Source organism: Salvia miltiorrhiza, chromosome 2 (assembly GCF_028751815.1).
Source record: "Salvia miltiorrhiza cultivar Shanhuang (shh) chromosome 2, IMPLAD_Smil_shh, whole genome shotgun sequence".
NCBI lineage: Eukaryota > Viridiplantae > Streptophyta > Magnoliopsida > Lamiales > Lamiaceae > Salvia > Salvia miltiorrhiza.
Genome location: NC_080388.1, coordinates 20,456,274 through 20,474,995, shown reverse-complemented (window position 1 = coordinate 20,474,995; position 18,722 = coordinate 20,456,274). Strand labels below are relative to the sequence as shown.

Genomic DNA, 18,722 nt, shown 5'->3' with positions numbered 1-18,722 from the left:
CGGACGCCAAGACCGGTCGCAAGCGACTCGCGGTCTCCATGAGTGTACACGTTAACCCTAGCTAGCGACCTTTGTCTAGCATAGGATCCCAATTGGATTTCCTTTAAAGTTGGCGAACCAACACAGATAGGATACATATAAAAACATAAACATTTTGGCAGTCAATCATTTCATAAACATTTCATTTTCATAACATTTTCATTTTCATAAAGGGCATTAAACATATAAACATTTCATAAGAACTGAATAAATAGTCAAAACATATCATGCATATATATTCGCATATGAGGCCTACGTCACGCAGGGGATCTCTATATACGTAATAATAAAATAATGCCCACCTCAATTGTTCTTAAAGTTGGCGTGGAATCGTTTCTTCTTCTGCTTCACTTTCTGTCGCTCGGACCTTCATTGATGAAGAGTCGATAAGTTCGTGAAGAAATTGTCATAAGACAAAGTCTAATTCTACGTGCCTAAGGTATCTTTTAAAGTTTTAGGGTTCTAGCATCCATATTAATCTCGTTTCATTCAATCAATAAAATGTAACCAATTATCATGTAACTATCATATAGGTTCGAACCCATTTGTTCGAACATCAACATGTACATAATCCATAACCTCCCTCTATACCCGTCATTTAGTCAAGTACTCCATCAATTAAGAACAAGCCATATATTATCACCCTGAAAATTATAAATCATGCTTTCCAATACTTCGCACATTTTCATCACTTAAATAAATAAATCATTTAAAAACACATGCTTAGTAATTTAATATCTCAATTAAATCCCAAGCTCATTTGTTAAAGTAAATCATATACTTAATCATTCTATAACACAATTCCACATTTTTTTTTATCATGAAAATAAATAAGAAATTCCATTATTCATTTATAAATAATAAAACATTTTAAAATCCATTGATATGAAATAAAACATTTTAACCATAAACAAAAAATCCATACTCGTAAGCTTTGAAAATAATTTTATCATATAATAAATGGGGCTTAATCCCAAAATATTTGCTTTAAAGTCCATTAATAAATTTAGATAAAAGAACGGACTTCATTTAAAATAAATAGTCCCAATTTTCAATATTAAAATTAAGTCAAGAGATTTAAATTCACTAAAATAATTTAGTGAAAAAAAATCAAGCATTTTTAAATTAAATTAGGCCAAAATTCGTAGGCTTCATTAATCAATAACAGCCCAAAATTAATTAAAATGAGCCCAACAGAAATAAAATCGGCCCACTCGTTTTTTTTTTTTTTTTTTAAAAAAATTTCGGCCCATCCTCATTATAGGGCTTTGAGCCCAAGCCTAACCCTAATCATACATACATATACATACACACACAAAACACATAACACACGCACACACACAGCACGCCTCACTCTCCCTCTCTCTCCCTCTCGGTCTGCCTCCCTCTCCCTCGCCGGACGACAGCGGCGCCGTCAGCAGCGAGCGCCGCTTCGCCGGCCGCTTCTCTTCCCTTCCCCTATTCTCTCTTTCCCCTTTGGTTCTTCCCTTTTCGTCCGTCTCTATCTCTCGGAAACAACCACACGCCGCCTCTGCCTCCTTCGCGTGCCACTGCCGCCTCCGCCGTGGCCAAGCACGGCGCCGCCTGGTCGTCCCCGGCCTTGGAACAGGGTGGCAGAGGCCTCTCCGCCGCTGCATGTGCCTTCTCCGGCCGTTGTGAAAAGCCGAGCGTCGCCGCGCCGCTTCCCCTGTTCTCCGCCGTCTCCGCCATGGCCGGAATCGTGGTGGATGGCCGAGCTTTGTCTCGCCGGAAAGGTAAGCTCCAGATCTGAGCTCCCTTTCCTCTCCTTTCTATTTTAAAAAAAAACAGATCTGAACTCCTCCCTTTTCTCCTCTTTTCCGGCCGAACAGAACCGCCGTTCGTGTCGCTGCGCCGCTGCTTCCGCCGCGTCGTCGGAAAAGATAAGTCTCTCCCCCTTTTTCCCGTATCTCTCTCTCTTTTTTTTATTTTTACAGAAGCCCTAACCATCTCTCTCTCGTTTCAGATAGACAAAGGAAAAAGGCGGCGGCTGCCGCCGCGCCGCCTCCGGCCGCGAGCAGCCGTCGGCTGCTCTCACCCCCCCCCAAATTCCAGTCACACGCACAAAACACACATAGAGCACTTAGGGTTTCAATTCTGTTCATTTTCATTCATTTCTATTTACAAAAACTGATCTGTACTTGTAATAGATAGAAATATAGTAAAATGTGTGCGTGTGTATTATTCTGTTGGTGGTTCTCTGATGGTGATAAGCTAATGTAATTGAAACAATAATAGTCTAAAAGAAGTGGTAATGGATGCGTGTGTTCTATCTGTTTTCATTTGAATCATAGTTTTGTAATTTAACAAATGAATGTATGGAAAAAGTAAAGTAGGAGGTAACCTTGATAATTTTCTGAACTCACAAAGTTGGATCTGCGAATCAACAATTTAACAATGAATTTGGATCTGAATCTGCTTGATTACTGGAATTTGGAAACATAAACATAGTTAAAATGGAGGGTTGTATCCCCAAGGAAGAAGAAGAGAATTGGTTGGAACACTTACCTCTGCACTTTAAACTTTGTTGGGTGTGTTGAAAAGAGAAGGAAAGAGCGGATGAACTAATAGAATGAAACTTAGCTTTTAAAACTTGGCTTTTGTCTAATTGAAATGGCAGAGGATTGATGATAAGATTTGCTAAGATTATGAGGATTTGATTGTCTGCATAAAGGAGAGTTGGTGGTGAAAGTTGGTAGTGAAGTGGAAGATTAGGTGTAGTGGTGGGGAAAAAGAAAGAAGAAGAAAAAAAAATGTAATGGTGGGGAAGTAGGCTACGGTTAAGATGTATCAAATTTAAATAGAGCTCTTGACTCTGATCAATTAAAAGATTCTTTATGAAATCCTTGCAGTAAAATTATTGAAGTAAAACACTTTATAAAACTTAATATCCCATTTAAAGGAAATTTCATGGCTTCATGCCCACTAAAAAAAAAATCCATAAGGCTCATATAATATGCTCAAACCACTAATTAAACTTGTGCACCATATTTATAAAGATCCTTTAAAAATTCAAACGGATTCAAATAATAATAAGAATTAAGCACATCAAGACACATATAAAACAATTAAATGACATCTGATAAATCAAACCATTTTTATTATTAATGGATGCCGAACCCTAATTATTAAGTCTTTAATCAATGATTAAAAACTGGGATATGACATACTATCCCCCTTAAAATAAATTTCGTCCCGAAATTTGTACCTCAGGAAATAATTCTGGGTATTTCTCCTTCATGCTAGACTCGAGTTCCCACGTCGCCTCTTCTTGATCATGGTGCTTCCAAAGGACTTTTACTAAGGGTATCGACTTATTCCTTAGTACTTGAACCTTCCGATCTAGAATAGATTCGGGTCTCTCTTCATAGCTCATATCTGGGCTAAGGATAACGTCGTCTCTTTGGATCACGTGTTTTGGATCATAAACATATTTTCTCAACTGCGACACATGAAACACATTATGCACATTCCCAAGGCTTGGCGGCAACGCCAGCCTGTAAGCTACCGGGCCCACCCTTTCTAGGATCTCATAGGGTCCTATAAAACGGGGTCTAAGCTTACCCTTTACGCCAAATCTTGTAATCCCTTTAGAGGGAGAAATTTTCAAAAAGACTTTATCCCCACACTCAAACTGCAAGTCGGTTCGACGTTTGTCGGCATAAGACTTTTGTCTATCCTGGGCCTCTTTAATACGCTGTCGAATCTGACGGACGATTTCGATCATCTCGCCTACTGTATCTGGCCCCAAGATTCTTCTTTCGCCGACTTCATCCCAGTAAAGCGGCGATCTACATTTCTTCCCGTATAACGCCTCATAAGGTGCCATGGCGATAGTTGCTTGATAGCTGTTGTTGTAAGCAAATTCGATTAGTGGCAACACACGCTCCCAATCTTCTCCTCTATCTAGCACAACAGTCCTTAACATATCTTCTAGCGTTTGAATTGTCCTTTCGGACTGACCGTCGGTCTGCGGGTGGAAAGCTGTGCTGAAATTCAACCTTGTTCCCAATTCCTTCTGCAAGCTTATCCAGAATCTGGAGGTAAACTTCGAATCTCTGTCGGACGTGATTGTCTTCGGCACCCCATGTAAACGCACGATCTCCTTGATGTAGAGTTGGGCTAACTTATCTGATCTATACGTGATAGGGATAGGCAGAAAGTGTGCACTCTTTGTGAGTCTGTCTATAATGACCCATATTACCGTGTTACCTCGTCTTGTTTTTGGCAATCCTGTAACAAAGTCCATTGCAATATCGTCCCATTTCCATTCTGGAATCTCCAAAGGTTGTAGCTCGCCGTAAGGTCGTTGGTGTAAAGCCTTTACTTGCTGGCAAACTAGACACTTTTCGACGAATAAAGCCACGTCTCGTTTCATTCCTTCCCACCAGAAATTTTCTTTTAGATCTTGATACATCTTAGTGCTTCCCGGGTGGGCGACATAAGGAGTGTCATGGGCTTCGCTCATGATCTTGTTCTTGAGTTCATTGTCATGAGGGATGCATATTCTCTTCTCAAAGAAAATAGCATTGTCGGCTTCTTCGTGATAGTTCTTGAGATTTCCTTCTCTTATCTTAGCTCGTAATTTCTCCAATTTATCATCCTTCCTTTGAGCTTCTACCACCAATTTCCTCAAATTCGGTATAATCGCGACCACCCCCGCTATTGTAGCAGGTGGGTTTATCACCTCTAATTTCATCCTATCAAAATCTCGTATGAGCTCTTCTTCCTTTGTAAGGATGTATCCCAGTTTCAATGGGACCTTGCGGCTCAATGCGTCGGCTACTACATTGGCCTTCCCCGGGTGATAATTTATACCACAGTCATAATCTTTTACTAATTCGAGCCACCTTCGCTGTCTCATGTTGAGATCTTTTTGCTCGAAGAAGTACTTCAGACTTTTGTGATCGGTGTAAATCTCACACCTGACACCATATAGATGATGTCTCCAAATTTTTAGTGCGTGCACTACCGCCGCTAGTTCAAGATCATGGGTCGGATAATTCAATTCGTGTGGCCTAAGTTGCCGCGATGCATATGCAATCACTTTGCCTTCCTGCATCAAAACGCATCCTAGTCCGTTCTTTGATGCATCCGTGTAGACCACATACTCCTTGTCTGGTTCCGGAATTGTTAGCACTGGCGCTGTAGTTAGCTTTTCCTTGAGCAGCTGAAAACTTTCTTCACACTCGTTAGTCCATGTGTATTTAATTCCCTTTCGGAGCAATTGCGTCATCGGCCTTGCTATCTTGGAAAATCCCTCAATGAATCTTCGATAGTAGCCAGCCAATCCCAAGAAACTTCTGATCTCGTTTGGGGTAGTTGGCGACTTCCATCCTTGTACTGCTTCCACTTTGGCGGGGTCCACCTTAATACCTTCTGAAGATACAATATGTCCCAGAAATGTAACTTCTTTGAGCCAAAACTCACATTTGCTGAATTTGGCATAAAGGCATTCATCCCTTAGCGTTTGTAACACAGTTCTCAGATGTTCCATATGTTCTTCTTCATTCTTGGAGTAGATGAGAATATCATCAATAAACACCAAGACGAACTTATCCAAATAGGAATGAAATACTCTGTTCATGAGGTCCATGAACACAGCTGGTGCATTTGTTAGTCCGAACGGCACAACTACGAACTCGTAGTGACCATATCTTGTTCGGAAAGCCGTTTTGGGTATATCTTCATGTCTAACCTTTAACTGATGATACCCAGACTTCAAATCGATTTTGGAGAAAACACTCGCGCCCTTGAGTTGGTCGAATAAATCTTCAATTCTGGGCAATGGATACTTGTTCTTAAGCGTTAGCTTGTTCAGCTCTCGATAATCGATGCACAATCTCAAGGTGCCATCTTTCTTCTTGACAAACAGCACCGGCGCTCCCCATGGGGACACACTAGGCCTGATGAAGCCTAGGTCCAATAACTCTTGTAACTGGATTTTCAACTCTTCCAATTCCTTCGGGCCCATTCTGTACGGTGCTTTTGATACCGGCGCCGCTCCTGGCTCTAGATCGATGGTGAATTCTACTTGTCTGTCAGGTGGTAATCCTGGCAAATTTTCTGGGAAAACATCTTGAAAATCCCGCACGATCTCTACATCTTCCATTGTCTTTTCGGTCTCAATTCCCCCGTTCAGGTATACGAGGAAGGCTTGGCAGTCTTTCTTGTTCATCATCTTCCTTGCCTGTAAAGCTGAAATAGTCGGCACTCTGTTCCTCCTGCATATTCCGTGGAAACTCAAAGCGTCCCTTCCTGGAAAGTTGAAACCGATTTTCCGCTCTTGGCACAATATCGTGGCATAGTTCTCCGCTAGCCAGTCCATTCCCAGGATTATATCAACGTCCTCCATCGATATGACGTGCAAGTTGTTTGCTATAACCTTAAACGATCCTATGGTCAGTTCTAGGTTCGAGCAAGCATGTGTTACTACTGCTATTCCTCCTATTGGTGAAGAAATTCTCAAGTCCTGATTAGTCTTTTCAGGTTGGAGCTTTAAAGTTTTTACACATACACTTGCAATAAAAGAATGCGAGGCACCCGTGTCGAACAGAAGTATAACAGGTGTGTCAAGTAATGTGCCCATACCTGCCAAATTCCCTTGGTTATTTCCTTGCTTATTCTTGTGCAATGCATAGGCTCTTGCCTGTGGAATTTGCGGTGGACGTGCCGCAGGTCGATACTGTTGCTGTGGTGGTGGGTAGAGTAACTGTTGGCCTTGGATAGCCCTGAGTGGTTGTACTTGGCCCGGCTGATTCGGCCCTTTCATTCCTCCTTGTGGTTTTCCTTGGCAGTCTCTGGCAAAATGGCCCTTCTGGCCACACTTAAAGCAGGTATTGCTGCCAGCCAAGCATATGCCGTGATGTGACTTGGAGCATTTGGGACACAAAGGTGCCCTGAGCTGGCCCTGATTGTTTCCAGCTGATCCTGGATTGACTGGTCGTCCTTGCCATTGCCTTTGTGGCATCATGTTTCCTTGCCATGGCCTCTTGTTATCTTGGTTGTTGTAGTAACCCCTATTATTGTTGTTGTTGCCTTCCCATTTTCTCTTCCCACGATCGTTGTTTCCCGGAGCTTGAGTCTGGGTTGGGCGGTCTTCAGGCATTGCTGCTTCAACATCCAGGGCTCTGCTAAGTGCTTCAGAGTGGGTGAGATCACCATGACTAGCAAGCGCCATCTTGATCTCATGCCTAAGGCCTGAACGAAACTTCTCGGCCATCTTTTCATCAGTGTCGATCAGATGAGGGGCATAGCGAGACATGTCGCAGAAAGCGCGATCGTATTCCGTCACGGACATCTTGTTTTGTTTCAGATTGAAAAACTCCGTCTCTTTCTTCTTTCTGTAGCTCTTGGGAATGTATTTATCGTAGATCTCCGTCTTGAAGTCTTCCCAAGTCAGGTTTTCCAATTGTTCGAGGGTCATTGCCCTCTTCTTGGTTTCCCACCAAAAATCTGCCGACCCAGTTAGTTGGAATGCAACACAAGAGAGTCTCTCTTGATCAGTACAGTGAAGAAAGTCGAAAATCCTTTCCATTGCTCTAATCCAGATTTCGGCATCAGTCGGGTTGCCGGTCCCGTTGAATGTTGGTGGGCTCTGTTTAAGAAAAAGTTCCTCAACCCTTCGTGGGGGTTCGTTTGCGGTTCCCACATTGTTTCTTGGGGCTCTTCTGGGAGGCATTCTGTGCTTCAAAAATAAAAGATCCTCAGTATATTCCTTACCTCAATTCATAACATATTCCTCTTGATTTAATCATGAAAGCATCATAACAAAACATCTAAATCCTTATTGATCACAAGAGGGTACTAGGACAACTCAACAATTGTAAGGCTCAATTCTTGAACGATATCAAAACAAAGTGGTGCAGAAAAAAAATTTGTTGAGAAACTCAAACGAATAACCAGATGGTAGAAAGGAGTAACTACTAGGTCGAACAAAATGATCTAGAATAAAAACTCATCTGGCTTTTCAACCGAAAGTTGAAACACATGGGTTTTCAACCCAAAAGACGTCGACTGATATTTGGATCATGTGGACTGGCTAGGTCCAATCATCATCACCTCCCAATCACACGGAAAACATCATCCCAAACTTAGAAAGCCGTGGACAACTATTCATAATAATAAAACTCAAGTTCGTACTGGCAAACCAAAAGCTTAATTTAAAGTTCTATGTCCTATTGGACCCAAACCCCCGCTATAACATGTACACAAATATATACATATATATATAGGCAAAGCATACTGTTCTTAAAATCTATCGTGTACTAAAAGTCGATTCGGTGTTCCATCGCGTGTGAACATTTGAACGTAGAGACTATGCTCAAACCCTTGATGCAGCGTTTGCCTTGAATTCGTCTTGTATCATCATCCCGTGTTTTTCCTTCAACGTGTACATGTCTTTTCATTCCTCTTTGTAGTTCAAAAGAACCATTGTTTTCTTGTGGGAGTTTGAAATGCTCTAAGTTCTCTTTCATTCTTCTACATCATCACTTTAAGAATCTAGATTGTAGAGATATCCTACTAATCCAGCAGTCTATGTTCTTTTAGAATAGTGATCATGCAACTTATAGCAATCTATGTTTTCTGGGGAAAGCATGTGTCAATTCTCTATCATTCTTCTCTTATCATAACATCATAACTGCAATGATATGCCATGAAAGGCAAAACATTCAACATTTCAATGAAAGGCAAAACTTTCAACATTTCATCATAGCATGCTCTTTACATAAACATTTTCATGAAACAGTTTAGAATAATAACATCTTTAAAACATTGTAACTGCAGTTACCTTTTTCCTTGATTGAGCACGATGCAATGGAGTGTTGAGCGGTGTCGTATGATCCCACATATGTCAAGTGAATCAATCTAGACATGACTTTTTAGAATAAGGTTTCTAGGGCCAGAGCAAATGAACTGCTCTGATACCACTCTGTCACAGCCCACTATCCCAATGACGGGTTAACCGGGGTTATGACTTGGGTGAACAATAAGAAATGGAAATTAAAAAGGGATTTACTAAATAACCAACATTAATAACAACAAACTAGTGGTATATATATATATATATAACCACTTGGGTAATTAACAAATGAGCCAGCCATAACGACTAAACCCCAAATGAGAGTTAAACAAAATGAAGGAGTAATAAGTTCCACAATACGATAACAAATTCAGAGTGTTTGTAGCGGAAAAACGTGTGAGTTATGCATATGGAGATGCATACTCAAGGTTTCATTACATAAACATCAAAAGGGAAATCCGCTCAACACCGATCCATTCCATCGCCTGCTCAACCTGCACATTTAGAAATACATGCAGGGCTGAGTATAAAAATACTCAGTGACATAAGCCGAAAATACAACATGCATACATATATAAATTGAACTGCCATAACAGTAACACACAGGGGTTTTCATAAATGACCTGCGCTTACTAAAACATTTCATTCATTTTCATAAAGGTGGATGCATCCCATTTTCAGTCTATATGATCCATATCTGTCCTTTCTGTCACGCGCCGGGAAGGAGGCCTCCTTACCACGGACGCCAAGACCGGTCGCAAGCGACTCGCGGTCTCCATGAGTGTACACGTTAACCCTAGCTAGCGACCTTTGTCTAGCATAGGATCCCAATTGGATTTCCTTTAAAGTTGGCGAACCAACACAGATAGGATACATATAAAAACATAAACATTTTGGCAGTCAATCATTTCATAAACATTTCATTTTCATAACATTTTCATTTTCATAAAGGGCATTAAACATATAAACATTTCATAAGAACTGAATAAATAGTCAAAACATATCATGCATATATATTCGCATATGAGGCCTACGTCACGCAGGGGATCTCTATATACGTAATAATAAAATAATGCCCACCTCAATTGTTCTTAAAGTTGGCGTGGAATCGTTTCTTCTTCTGCTTCACTTTCTGTCGCTCGGACCTTCATTGATGAAGAGTCGATAAGTTCGTGAAGAAATTGTCATAAGACAAAGTCTAATTCTACGTGCCTAAGGTATCTTTTAAAGTTTTAGGGTTCTAGCATCCATATTAATCTCGTTTCATTCAATCAATAAAATGTAACCAATTATCATGTAACTATCATATAGGTTCGAACCCATTTGTTCGAACATCAACATGTACATAATCCATAACCTCCCTCTATACCCGTCATTTAGTCAAGTACTCCATCAATTAAGAACAAGCCATATATTATCACCCTGAAAATTATAAATCATGCTTTCCAATACTTCGCACATTTTCATCACTTAAATAAATAAATCATTTAAAAACACATGCTTAGTAATTTAATATCTCAATTAAATCCCAAGCTCATTTGTTAAAGTAAATCATATACTTAATCATTCTATAACACAATTCCACATTTTTTTTTTATCATGAAAATAAATAAGAAATTCCATTATTCATTTATAAATAATAAAACATTTTAAAATCCATTGATATGAAATAAAACATTTTAACCATAAACAAAAAATCCATACTCGTAAGCTTTGAAAATAATTTTATCATATAATAAATGGGGCTTAATCCCAAAATATTTGCTTTAAAGTCCATTAATAAATTTAGATAAAAGAACGGACTTCATTTAAAATAAATAGTCCCAATTTTCAATATTAAAATTAAGTCAAGAGATTTAAATTCACTAAAATAATTTAGTGAAAAAAAATCAAGCATTTTTAAATTAAATTAGGCCAAAATTCGTAGGCTTCATTAATCAATAACAGCCCAAAATTAATTAAAATGAGCCCAACAGAAATAAAATCGGCCCACTCGTTTTTTTTTTTTTTTTTTAAAAAAATTTCGGCCCATCCTCATTATAGGGCTTTGAGCCCAAGCCTAACCCTAATCATACATACATATACATACACACACAAAACACATAACACACGCACACACACAGCACGCCTCACTCTCCCTCTCTCTCCCTCTCGGTCTGCCTCCCTCTCCCTCGCCGGACGACAGCGGCGCCGTCAGCAGCGAGCGCCGCTTCGCCGGCCGCTTCTCTTCCCTTCCCCTATTCTCTCTTTCCCCTTTGGTTCTTCCCTTTTCGTCCGTCTCTATCTCTCGGAAACAACCACACGCCGCCTCTGCCTCCTTCGCGTGCCACTGCCGCCTCCGCCGTGGCCAAGCACGGCGCCGCCTGGTCGTCCCCGGCCTTGGAACAGGGTGGCAGAGGCCTCTCCGCCGCTGCATGTGCCTTCTCCGGCCGTTGTGAAAAGCCGAGCGTCGCCGCGCCGCTTCCCCTGTTCTCCGCCGTCTCCGCCATGGCCGGAATCGTGGTGGATGGCCGAGCTTTGTCTCGCCGGAAAGGTAAGCTCCAGATCTGAGCTCCCTTTCCTCTCCTTTCTATTTTAAAAAAAAACAGATCTGAACTCCTCCCTTTTCTCCTCTTTTCCGGCCGAACAGAACCGCCGTTCGTGTCGCTGCGCCGCTGCTTCCGCCGCGTCGTCGGAAAAGATAAGTCTCTCCCCCTTTTTCCCGTATCTCTCTCTCTTTTTTTTATTTTTACAGAAGCCCTAACCATCTCTCTCTCGTTTCAGATAGACAAAGGAAAAAGGCGGCGGCTGCCGCCGCGCCGCCTCCGGCCGCGAGCAGCCGTCGGCTGCTCTCACCCCCCCCAAATTCCAGTCACACGCACAAAACACACATAGAGCACTTAGGGTTTCAATTCTGTTCATTTTCATTCATTTCTATTTACAAAAACTGATCTGTACTTGTAATAGATAGAAATATAGTAAAATGTGTGCGTGTGTATTATTCTGTTGGTGGTTCTCTGATGGTGATAAGCTAATGTAATTGAAACAATAATAGTCTAAAAGAAGTGGTAATGGATGCGTGTGTTCTATCTGTTTTCATTTGAATCATAGTTTTGTAATTTAACAAATGAATGTATGGAAAAAGTAAAGTAGGAGGTAACCTTGATAATTTTCTGAACTCACAAAGTTGGATCTGCGAATCAACAATTTAACAATGAATTTGGATCTGAATCTGCTTGATTACTGGAATTTGGAAACATAAACATAGTTAAAATGGAGGGTTGTATCCCCAAGGAAGAAGAAGAGAATTGGTTGGAACACTTACCTCTGCACTTTAAACTTTGTTGGGTGTGTTGAAAAGAGAAGGAAAGAGCGGATGAACTAATAGAATGAAACTTAGCTTTTAAAACTTGGCTTTTGTCTAATTGAAATGGCAGAGGATTGATGATAAGATTTGCTAAGATTATGAGGATTTGATTGTCTGCATAAAGGAGAGTTGGTGGTGAAAGTTGGTAGTGAAGTGGAAGATTAGGTGTAGTGGTGGGGAAAAAGAAAGAAGAAGAAAAAAAAATGTAATGGTGGGGAAGTAGGCTACGGTTAAGATGTATCAAATTTAAATAGAGCTCTTGACTCTGATCAATTAAAAGATTCTTTATGAAATCCTTGCAGTAAAATTATTGAAGTAAAACACTTTATAAAACTTAATATCCCATTTAAAGGAAATTTCATGGCTTCATGCCCACTAAAAAAAAAATCCATAAGGCTCATATAATATGCTCAAACCACTAATTAAACTTGTGCACCATATTTATAAAGATCCTTTAAAAATTCAAACGGATTCAAATAATAATAAGAATTAAGCACATCAAGACACATATAAAACAATTAAATGACATCTGATAAATCAAACCATTTTTATTATTAATGGATGCCGAACCCTAATTATTAAGTCTTTAATCAATGATTAAAAACTGGGATATGACAGACTTATGGATCTTAGATGCTAAGAACCCTTGAAACTTACAACCCCGATGCTGTCATCTGGGTTATGACTCTATGACTGAGTTTGAAATGAAATGCCATTTAAGTTTTAACTCTACGGTCAGAAATTTTATGGTCAGAGTAATGAGTGATTATGTTGACATTATTTTCATGTTGTTGATCCAGAAGTTATCATATTAAAGAGATATGATTTTTCAGAGTTTCATAATGAAGCCCTAGTTATGCCATGAAAGGATTTTGATCATTTTGTTTTGATCCGTTGGTTACGTTTTTTTCAAACTTCTGGTTAGATGTAGTAACCCTCGAATGGTTGTTGCAATTTTTAGTTGTCATGCAGAATTTGATCCTTCACGACCTAGTTGTTATAGTGAGTTTACACCAACCTTTTTAAATCAGAAGATGCTTATTTAAGTCGACTTAGTATGTTATGTATCTAAGCAAGATGATATCTTTTGCGATTTATGCCTAAATATAGAGTATGAATGATGCAATTAATCATTTACGGATTATAGTAAGCTAGCCTTTATTAGAGTATTATTTTGAGGTTATATCAGATTATGCTAGAGTGTAATAATTGAAGCATCCTTGTGACTATCAAAATGCCACCTAGAAGAGGCCACCCCAAGAGAAACAATAGCAATCATGAAAACCATAATGCAATACCAGAATAACAACAAAATGACCAAGGACCTAACCCACCCCCTCCGCCCCCCAACTAGGAGAGTCGAACTATTTTTAAGGCAACCTACCCACATGTGGTAGAACAAGTGAATCGATTGAGGCCGAGATTTGGGTGTATGCAATGGAGCGCATCTTCAATTTTGTACGTTGTACAGATAAGGAGCATCTCTCATGCGTTGTTTTCCATCTGGCAAGATCAACTGATTTTTTTGGTGGGAGGCAGACCGAAAAGATCTAAACCCTAAACAATGGGCCAATTATACTTGGGAAGATTTTAAGGCGGGATTATATGATAAATACATCCCGAAAAGCTATAGGAAGAAGAAAGAAGCTGAGTTCTACGATATGAAGCAAGGAAGGAAATCTACGATTGAATATGATTAAGAATTCTGCAACCTGTCTAGGTTTGCTCGACTTTGAGGCACGAAATTATGATGACTCTAGCAAGCCACGGAGGACTCATTCACAGAGTGTCAGAACAAGGCACTTGATGTTGAAGCTGCAATGCCACCGAATAAGTTAGCTCCAGCATTAATCTCAATGTCAAACAACCCATCAGCACCTACCCTCATGTGTCCTTAAAAGAAAGCACAAATGGAACGATAGCAAATGAACGAGCCTTTGGAGATTAAGAAGTGTAGAAGCTTAGGAACATATCAGTCAGCCTAAGAACTCCAGAGTAAGCAAATTTCGGGACGAAATTTTTGTTAAGGGGGGGTAGTATGTAATACCCCGCCTCTTTATTAATCTTTAAGGATTATATAGATTATGATTTAAAGTTAATTCATTGATCTGAATTAATATATGTATACGCGAGATCCAGAGTATGACTTAATTTATGCCTATTAACTAGTGAGAACAGCTAGCAGATTATTGAGCAAGTCAATAATTATTGTCTTCAGATTAATAACTGACTTAGCAAAGTCATGTTATTTATTCATATGCAATTGAAATATTATTTTCTATTTATCAGGAGACGTAAATTTATTCCGACTTGTGGAGTAGATTAAATCAAAGGATTTAATTTATATTTAGATACACGCTTAATTAGCAGATACCAGTATTACCGGTATTTAATTGCAAGCATGCGATTAAATAGCGAAGCAAAAGTTATGTAGACTGAAGGATTTAATTGTGGTAATTTATCACATTACTTGGTACATCACATTCACATACTCTATTAACTACATCAAGCTTGTCAAAAGAAAACAATGTAACGTGCATACAACAGCAGCCCCTCCCTCCTTTTTCCTGTGCAAAAGCCACGAATTCAGAGCGTTAGGTCACATTTCGAAAGGGGAAACCAGGGCACGATATGTGAAAGAAATTGGAATTGAGAGAAAAGAGAGAAAGAAGAGCAGATGTGGCGGGGAAGCAGCGCCGGTGACCGGCGTGACGGCGACCTCGCCGGTCTTCCAGATGCGGCGGCTTTCTCAAACGGGGAGAGAGGAATTGAAAGAAAGAGTGTGGAGAATGAAGGCTGCGCGAGTTCAAGGAAATTTGCGTGCACTAATTCCAATTGGGCTGCTATACTTGGGCCAAGTTTTACTTAAAAGAATAAGAGATGAAGTTGGGCCTCTGCACATATTCTAGTTGGGCTGCGTTCATGGATCAGGATTTAATGGAGATGGGCTGACCTATTTGAGAGCTATATATTTCAGCTGGGCCAGAGTTAGAGTGAGCCTATTTTATTCTATTCGGTTGTCCTATGTTGCTCCCATTTAATAATTTAGCTGCATTATTATTATATTTAGTCGATTAAAGACCAGCCTAAATTAATCTATTAATTGAATTTAGTTGTTTCTAATTATGGATTAATTTAGAACGAGGTTATTAATTAGTAAGGGGGTTAGCACATGCTAAGATGAGTGGATTAATTAAGATTAATAATCCAATTTCATAAGACGAGCCTTAATCCAATAGTTTGGTTTATTATTAGCGAAAAATGAGTCATGCATAGTTAAATTACGCATTCTCATTATTAGAGATTCTTACTTGAGCAATGTCTTACTTTATATTCTCGCAATTAAGGTCAAGCGTGAGAATGAGAGCTACTCAAGGAGTCGCAACACCTTAACAAATCTTTGCTATCAGGTGGGCATTTCTTACGCGCAAAATAAAATGCTATGGGAGAACTATCAAAGCTTTTATGCTTCAAAAATGCAAATTAGATTTTTAAATGATTTATACTTTATTTCGTTTAAATAATTTACACTTTGCTATTTATGCTTATTTGCGCCTAAATACTTTACGCTTTATTAATTTACGCTTTGTTACGCTAAAGTGATGTACGCTTTATTACGTTTTAATGAGTTACGAGTTGATACGCTTAAGTTATTTATGCTTTGTTATACGTGAATGCTTTATGTTTGTTATTGATGCCCATGTGATGATGCTAATGAGTTTCAATCCCGAGCGGATAGCTCTTCTGCTAGAATTTATGTACACAACGCGACCGTGAGTCAATGAGAGGGTTGGCCGGTCAAACGTCCATTGAGGGAGGCCTCCCTCAACGGTACGATGCTAGCGTCTGTTGGGGGAGGCCTCCCTCAGCAGTACGATGCCGTGTCCGCTGAGGGAGGCCTCCCTCACAGCGCGATACATGTGTTTGTTGAGAAAGGCCTTCCTCACAACACGATGCTTTCTGACATGATTATTAATGATAAAATGCATACACGCTATCTATGATTATGAATATGTTATTTAAGTACAGGATTTGAAAGAAGGCTGCTATGTCTTACAGATGCTATGGTTTGTATATAAAATGTTAAGCTTATATGTATTAGTTTTGGCAATGGCCCACTAAGTACTTTTGTACTTAGCCCTGCATATATTTATAAATGTGCAGGTTGAGCTGTGATGGACGATGAAGTGTTGCTGAGTGGAGCTTTTGTCGAACTAAAATTAGGCTCAGAAAGGATATATGTCTGCATACATGTATCTCAGTTATGTATTCCGCTGCAAACACTGATTATGTTTTAGTCAAGTCTATAACTATGCCAATTACTCTTCAAAGAAATATCTAATGCTTACTCGGGTTCATCGAGTATCCTTTTTAATTATATGCGTCAATCCTTCAATGTCTTAAATTTTATTTCAAGAATTAATGCTAGATATCAATGTCTATAATCGAGTTATGAATGAGTCAAATGTGCCCTTTCTAACCCCGCTTCTTAAATCCCTTCCCTAGTCACGATTTCCCGGATTAGCTATCCTTAGTTAAGGCCGGCCGTGACATTTCCACTGCAATGAATCTCTCTGCACGAAAATACCCTCCATTTTCATTTCTTGAGTTTTAGAGTATTGCCACAAACCCTAATCTGCATCTCGTCTCCCGAAAATTGAATTTCTAGGCTTCCATCTCTCTGAATTAGACCCCATGCTGCCGGAATCCGAAGTGGCGGGGTTCGACCGCTCTGAATAGGTATTGTTCGTGCCAGAATCTGATCTTTAATCTCCGCCGCGAATCGGCCCCATGACCTCTTCCTGACGCCGCGAAATCTGACCTCCTTAGAAACACCAGATCCGTTGACTTCACCGCCGTGAATTGCCTCCGCTTGCCTCGTCGCTGCTCTGCCGCGCCGCATCGCCCAAATCAAAAGATGAGTTAAGGGGAAAAATCAAATCTTCCCTTTGATTTGATGGTGCGAAATAATCAGGAAAGGAAAAGGGAACAGACAGGTAAAATGAAAAGAAATCAAATCTCCCTCTACTTCCGTATTGATATGTGTCGAAAATCACAAAAAAAGTAAGGTGACACATGTAACAAAAGAAAAACAAAAACTAAAATGATTTTTTTTTAAGTAAAAAAAATACTCCCTCCGTCCCAAAGGAAATGTCCTCCTTCTTTTGGGCACGGTTATTAAGGAACAAGTTAATTAGAGTATTAAGTGGTGTTGTGTAAAGTTAAAAATTTAGTGGGTCCTACAATAAAGCATTTAATTATTTAAGGTTGAAAGTTAAGCTTCAAGCTTCGCCGGAACGGGGCTGCTCCGAGCGTCGTAGCTCGAGTTTTCCGGTATCTGCCGCGGCCTCTTCCTCTTCGGAGCTGCAAAACGATAGCAGCAAGATTTTTAGCTCCCTTAATCAGAAAAATCTGGAAACCCTTCAAATTGGGATAGAATCAGAAAAATTGGAAACCCTTAATCAGAAAAATCTGGAAATCCTTCAAATCTGGAAACTCTTCAGAAAACGATAGCAGCAAGATTATTTAACACTTACCGACAGCTGAAAGGGGCCCAGAATTGGATCCCAAATTGGGATTATTGGCCGAAGGAGAATTCGAAATCGGCGACGAATTATGTGATTTCGCATCGCTGCCCAATCTGTTGATTTCTCTCGACTCCTCCTTCTTCGATGAAGGGGCTTGCGACTGAGTCATCAAGCCGTACAACACCTCCGCGATTTCAATCTCCAACTCCTCCGTGCATGATGGTGAATGGACGGCGGCGTGGCGGTGGGAGAGAAGAGGTGACGCGGTAAGAGAACCTCCGGGCGATGGGAGAACACGGTGCGCGAGGCGGTGAGAGAGAAGAGGGCGCGGCGGTGAGAGAACTCCGGGCGGCGCGAGGAGATGAGAGAACTTCGGGCGGCGGTGAGAGAGAAGAGGGCGCGGCGGTGGGAGAAAAGAATCGAAAGGGTTTTCTGAAAATGGGCTGAAATTCAATTAGGCCTATAAGATTAAGGTTTGAATTAAGACACAATTAGTAACTTAATTAGGCACTTAGTATCCCTTATTTTTTCCCAAAAAGGAAATGGGACATTTCGTTTGGGACAGCCCAAAAAGGAAAGGAGGACATTTCGTTTGGGACGGAGGGAGTACAAAAACTAAAATGATAAAAATAATGAAAAAAAAAATGAACGAAATTTAATCAATGGAATTTAAAGTAAACATGGAAAAAAGTGGTCAACAAGCATAAAACCTTTATTCAACAACCAAAGAATAATAAAACGTGAAAGGAAGGTAAAGATTAAATATGTACAATTACCAATGGAGAGTCAAAGTATGGAGTGCAGACTCCGGAATGTTGGTTGAAACCCAAAAATATTGACACCATGAATGTTATCATCATTCCACCCAATATTGAAAACACGTATGTTTATCAACATTGGTCCCAACATTATCGGAGTCAACACTGACTCTAACAAATAATAATAATAATAAATTATTATTATTATTATTATTATTATTATTATTATT

At 39.9% G+C, this 18,722-nt stretch overlaps 1 protein-coding gene and 3 long non-coding RNA genes across 4 annotated transcripts; 2 read left to right on the top strand and 2 right to left on the bottom strand.

Moving 5' to 3' along the window:
* The first annotated feature begins 1,271 nt into the window (after positions 1 to 1,271).
* On the top strand, positions 1,272 to 2,345 carry LOC131011534 (uncharacterized). Its single transcript, XR_009096995.1, has 2 exons — positions 1,272 to 1,793; positions 1,890 to 2,345. It is a non-coding gene; the product is annotated as an uncharacterized LOC131011534 (long non-coding RNA).
* An 8,526-nt stretch (positions 2,346 to 10,871) lies between these two features.
* LOC131011533 (uncharacterized) lies at positions 10,872 to 11,855 on the top strand. Its single transcript, XR_009096994.1, has 2 exons — positions 10,872 to 11,393; positions 11,490 to 11,855. It is a non-coding gene; the product is annotated as an uncharacterized LOC131011533 (long non-coding RNA).
* LOC131011537 (uncharacterized) lies at positions 11,752 to 12,795 on the bottom strand. The gene is made up of 2 exons (XR_009097001.1): positions 12,165 to 12,795; positions 11,752 to 12,082 (listed from the first exon to the last, which is right to left on the bottom strand). It is a non-coding gene; the product is annotated as an uncharacterized LOC131011537 (long non-coding RNA).
* A 4,448-nt stretch (positions 12,796 to 17,243) lies between these two features.
* Positions 17,244 to 18,130, bottom strand: LOC131011529 (protein TIME FOR COFFEE-like). The gene is made up of 2 exons (XM_057939312.1): positions 17,744 to 18,130; positions 17,244 to 17,570 (listed from the first exon to the last, which is right to left on the bottom strand). The coding sequence occupies exons 1-2, from the start codon at positions 17,901 to 17,903 to the stop codon at positions 17,482 to 17,484; spliced, it is 249 nt and encodes an 82-aa protein (XP_057795295.1). The 5' UTR covers positions 17,904 to 18,130; the 3' UTR covers positions 17,244 to 17,481.
* Between the last annotated feature and the right edge of the window lie 592 nt (positions 18,131 to 18,722).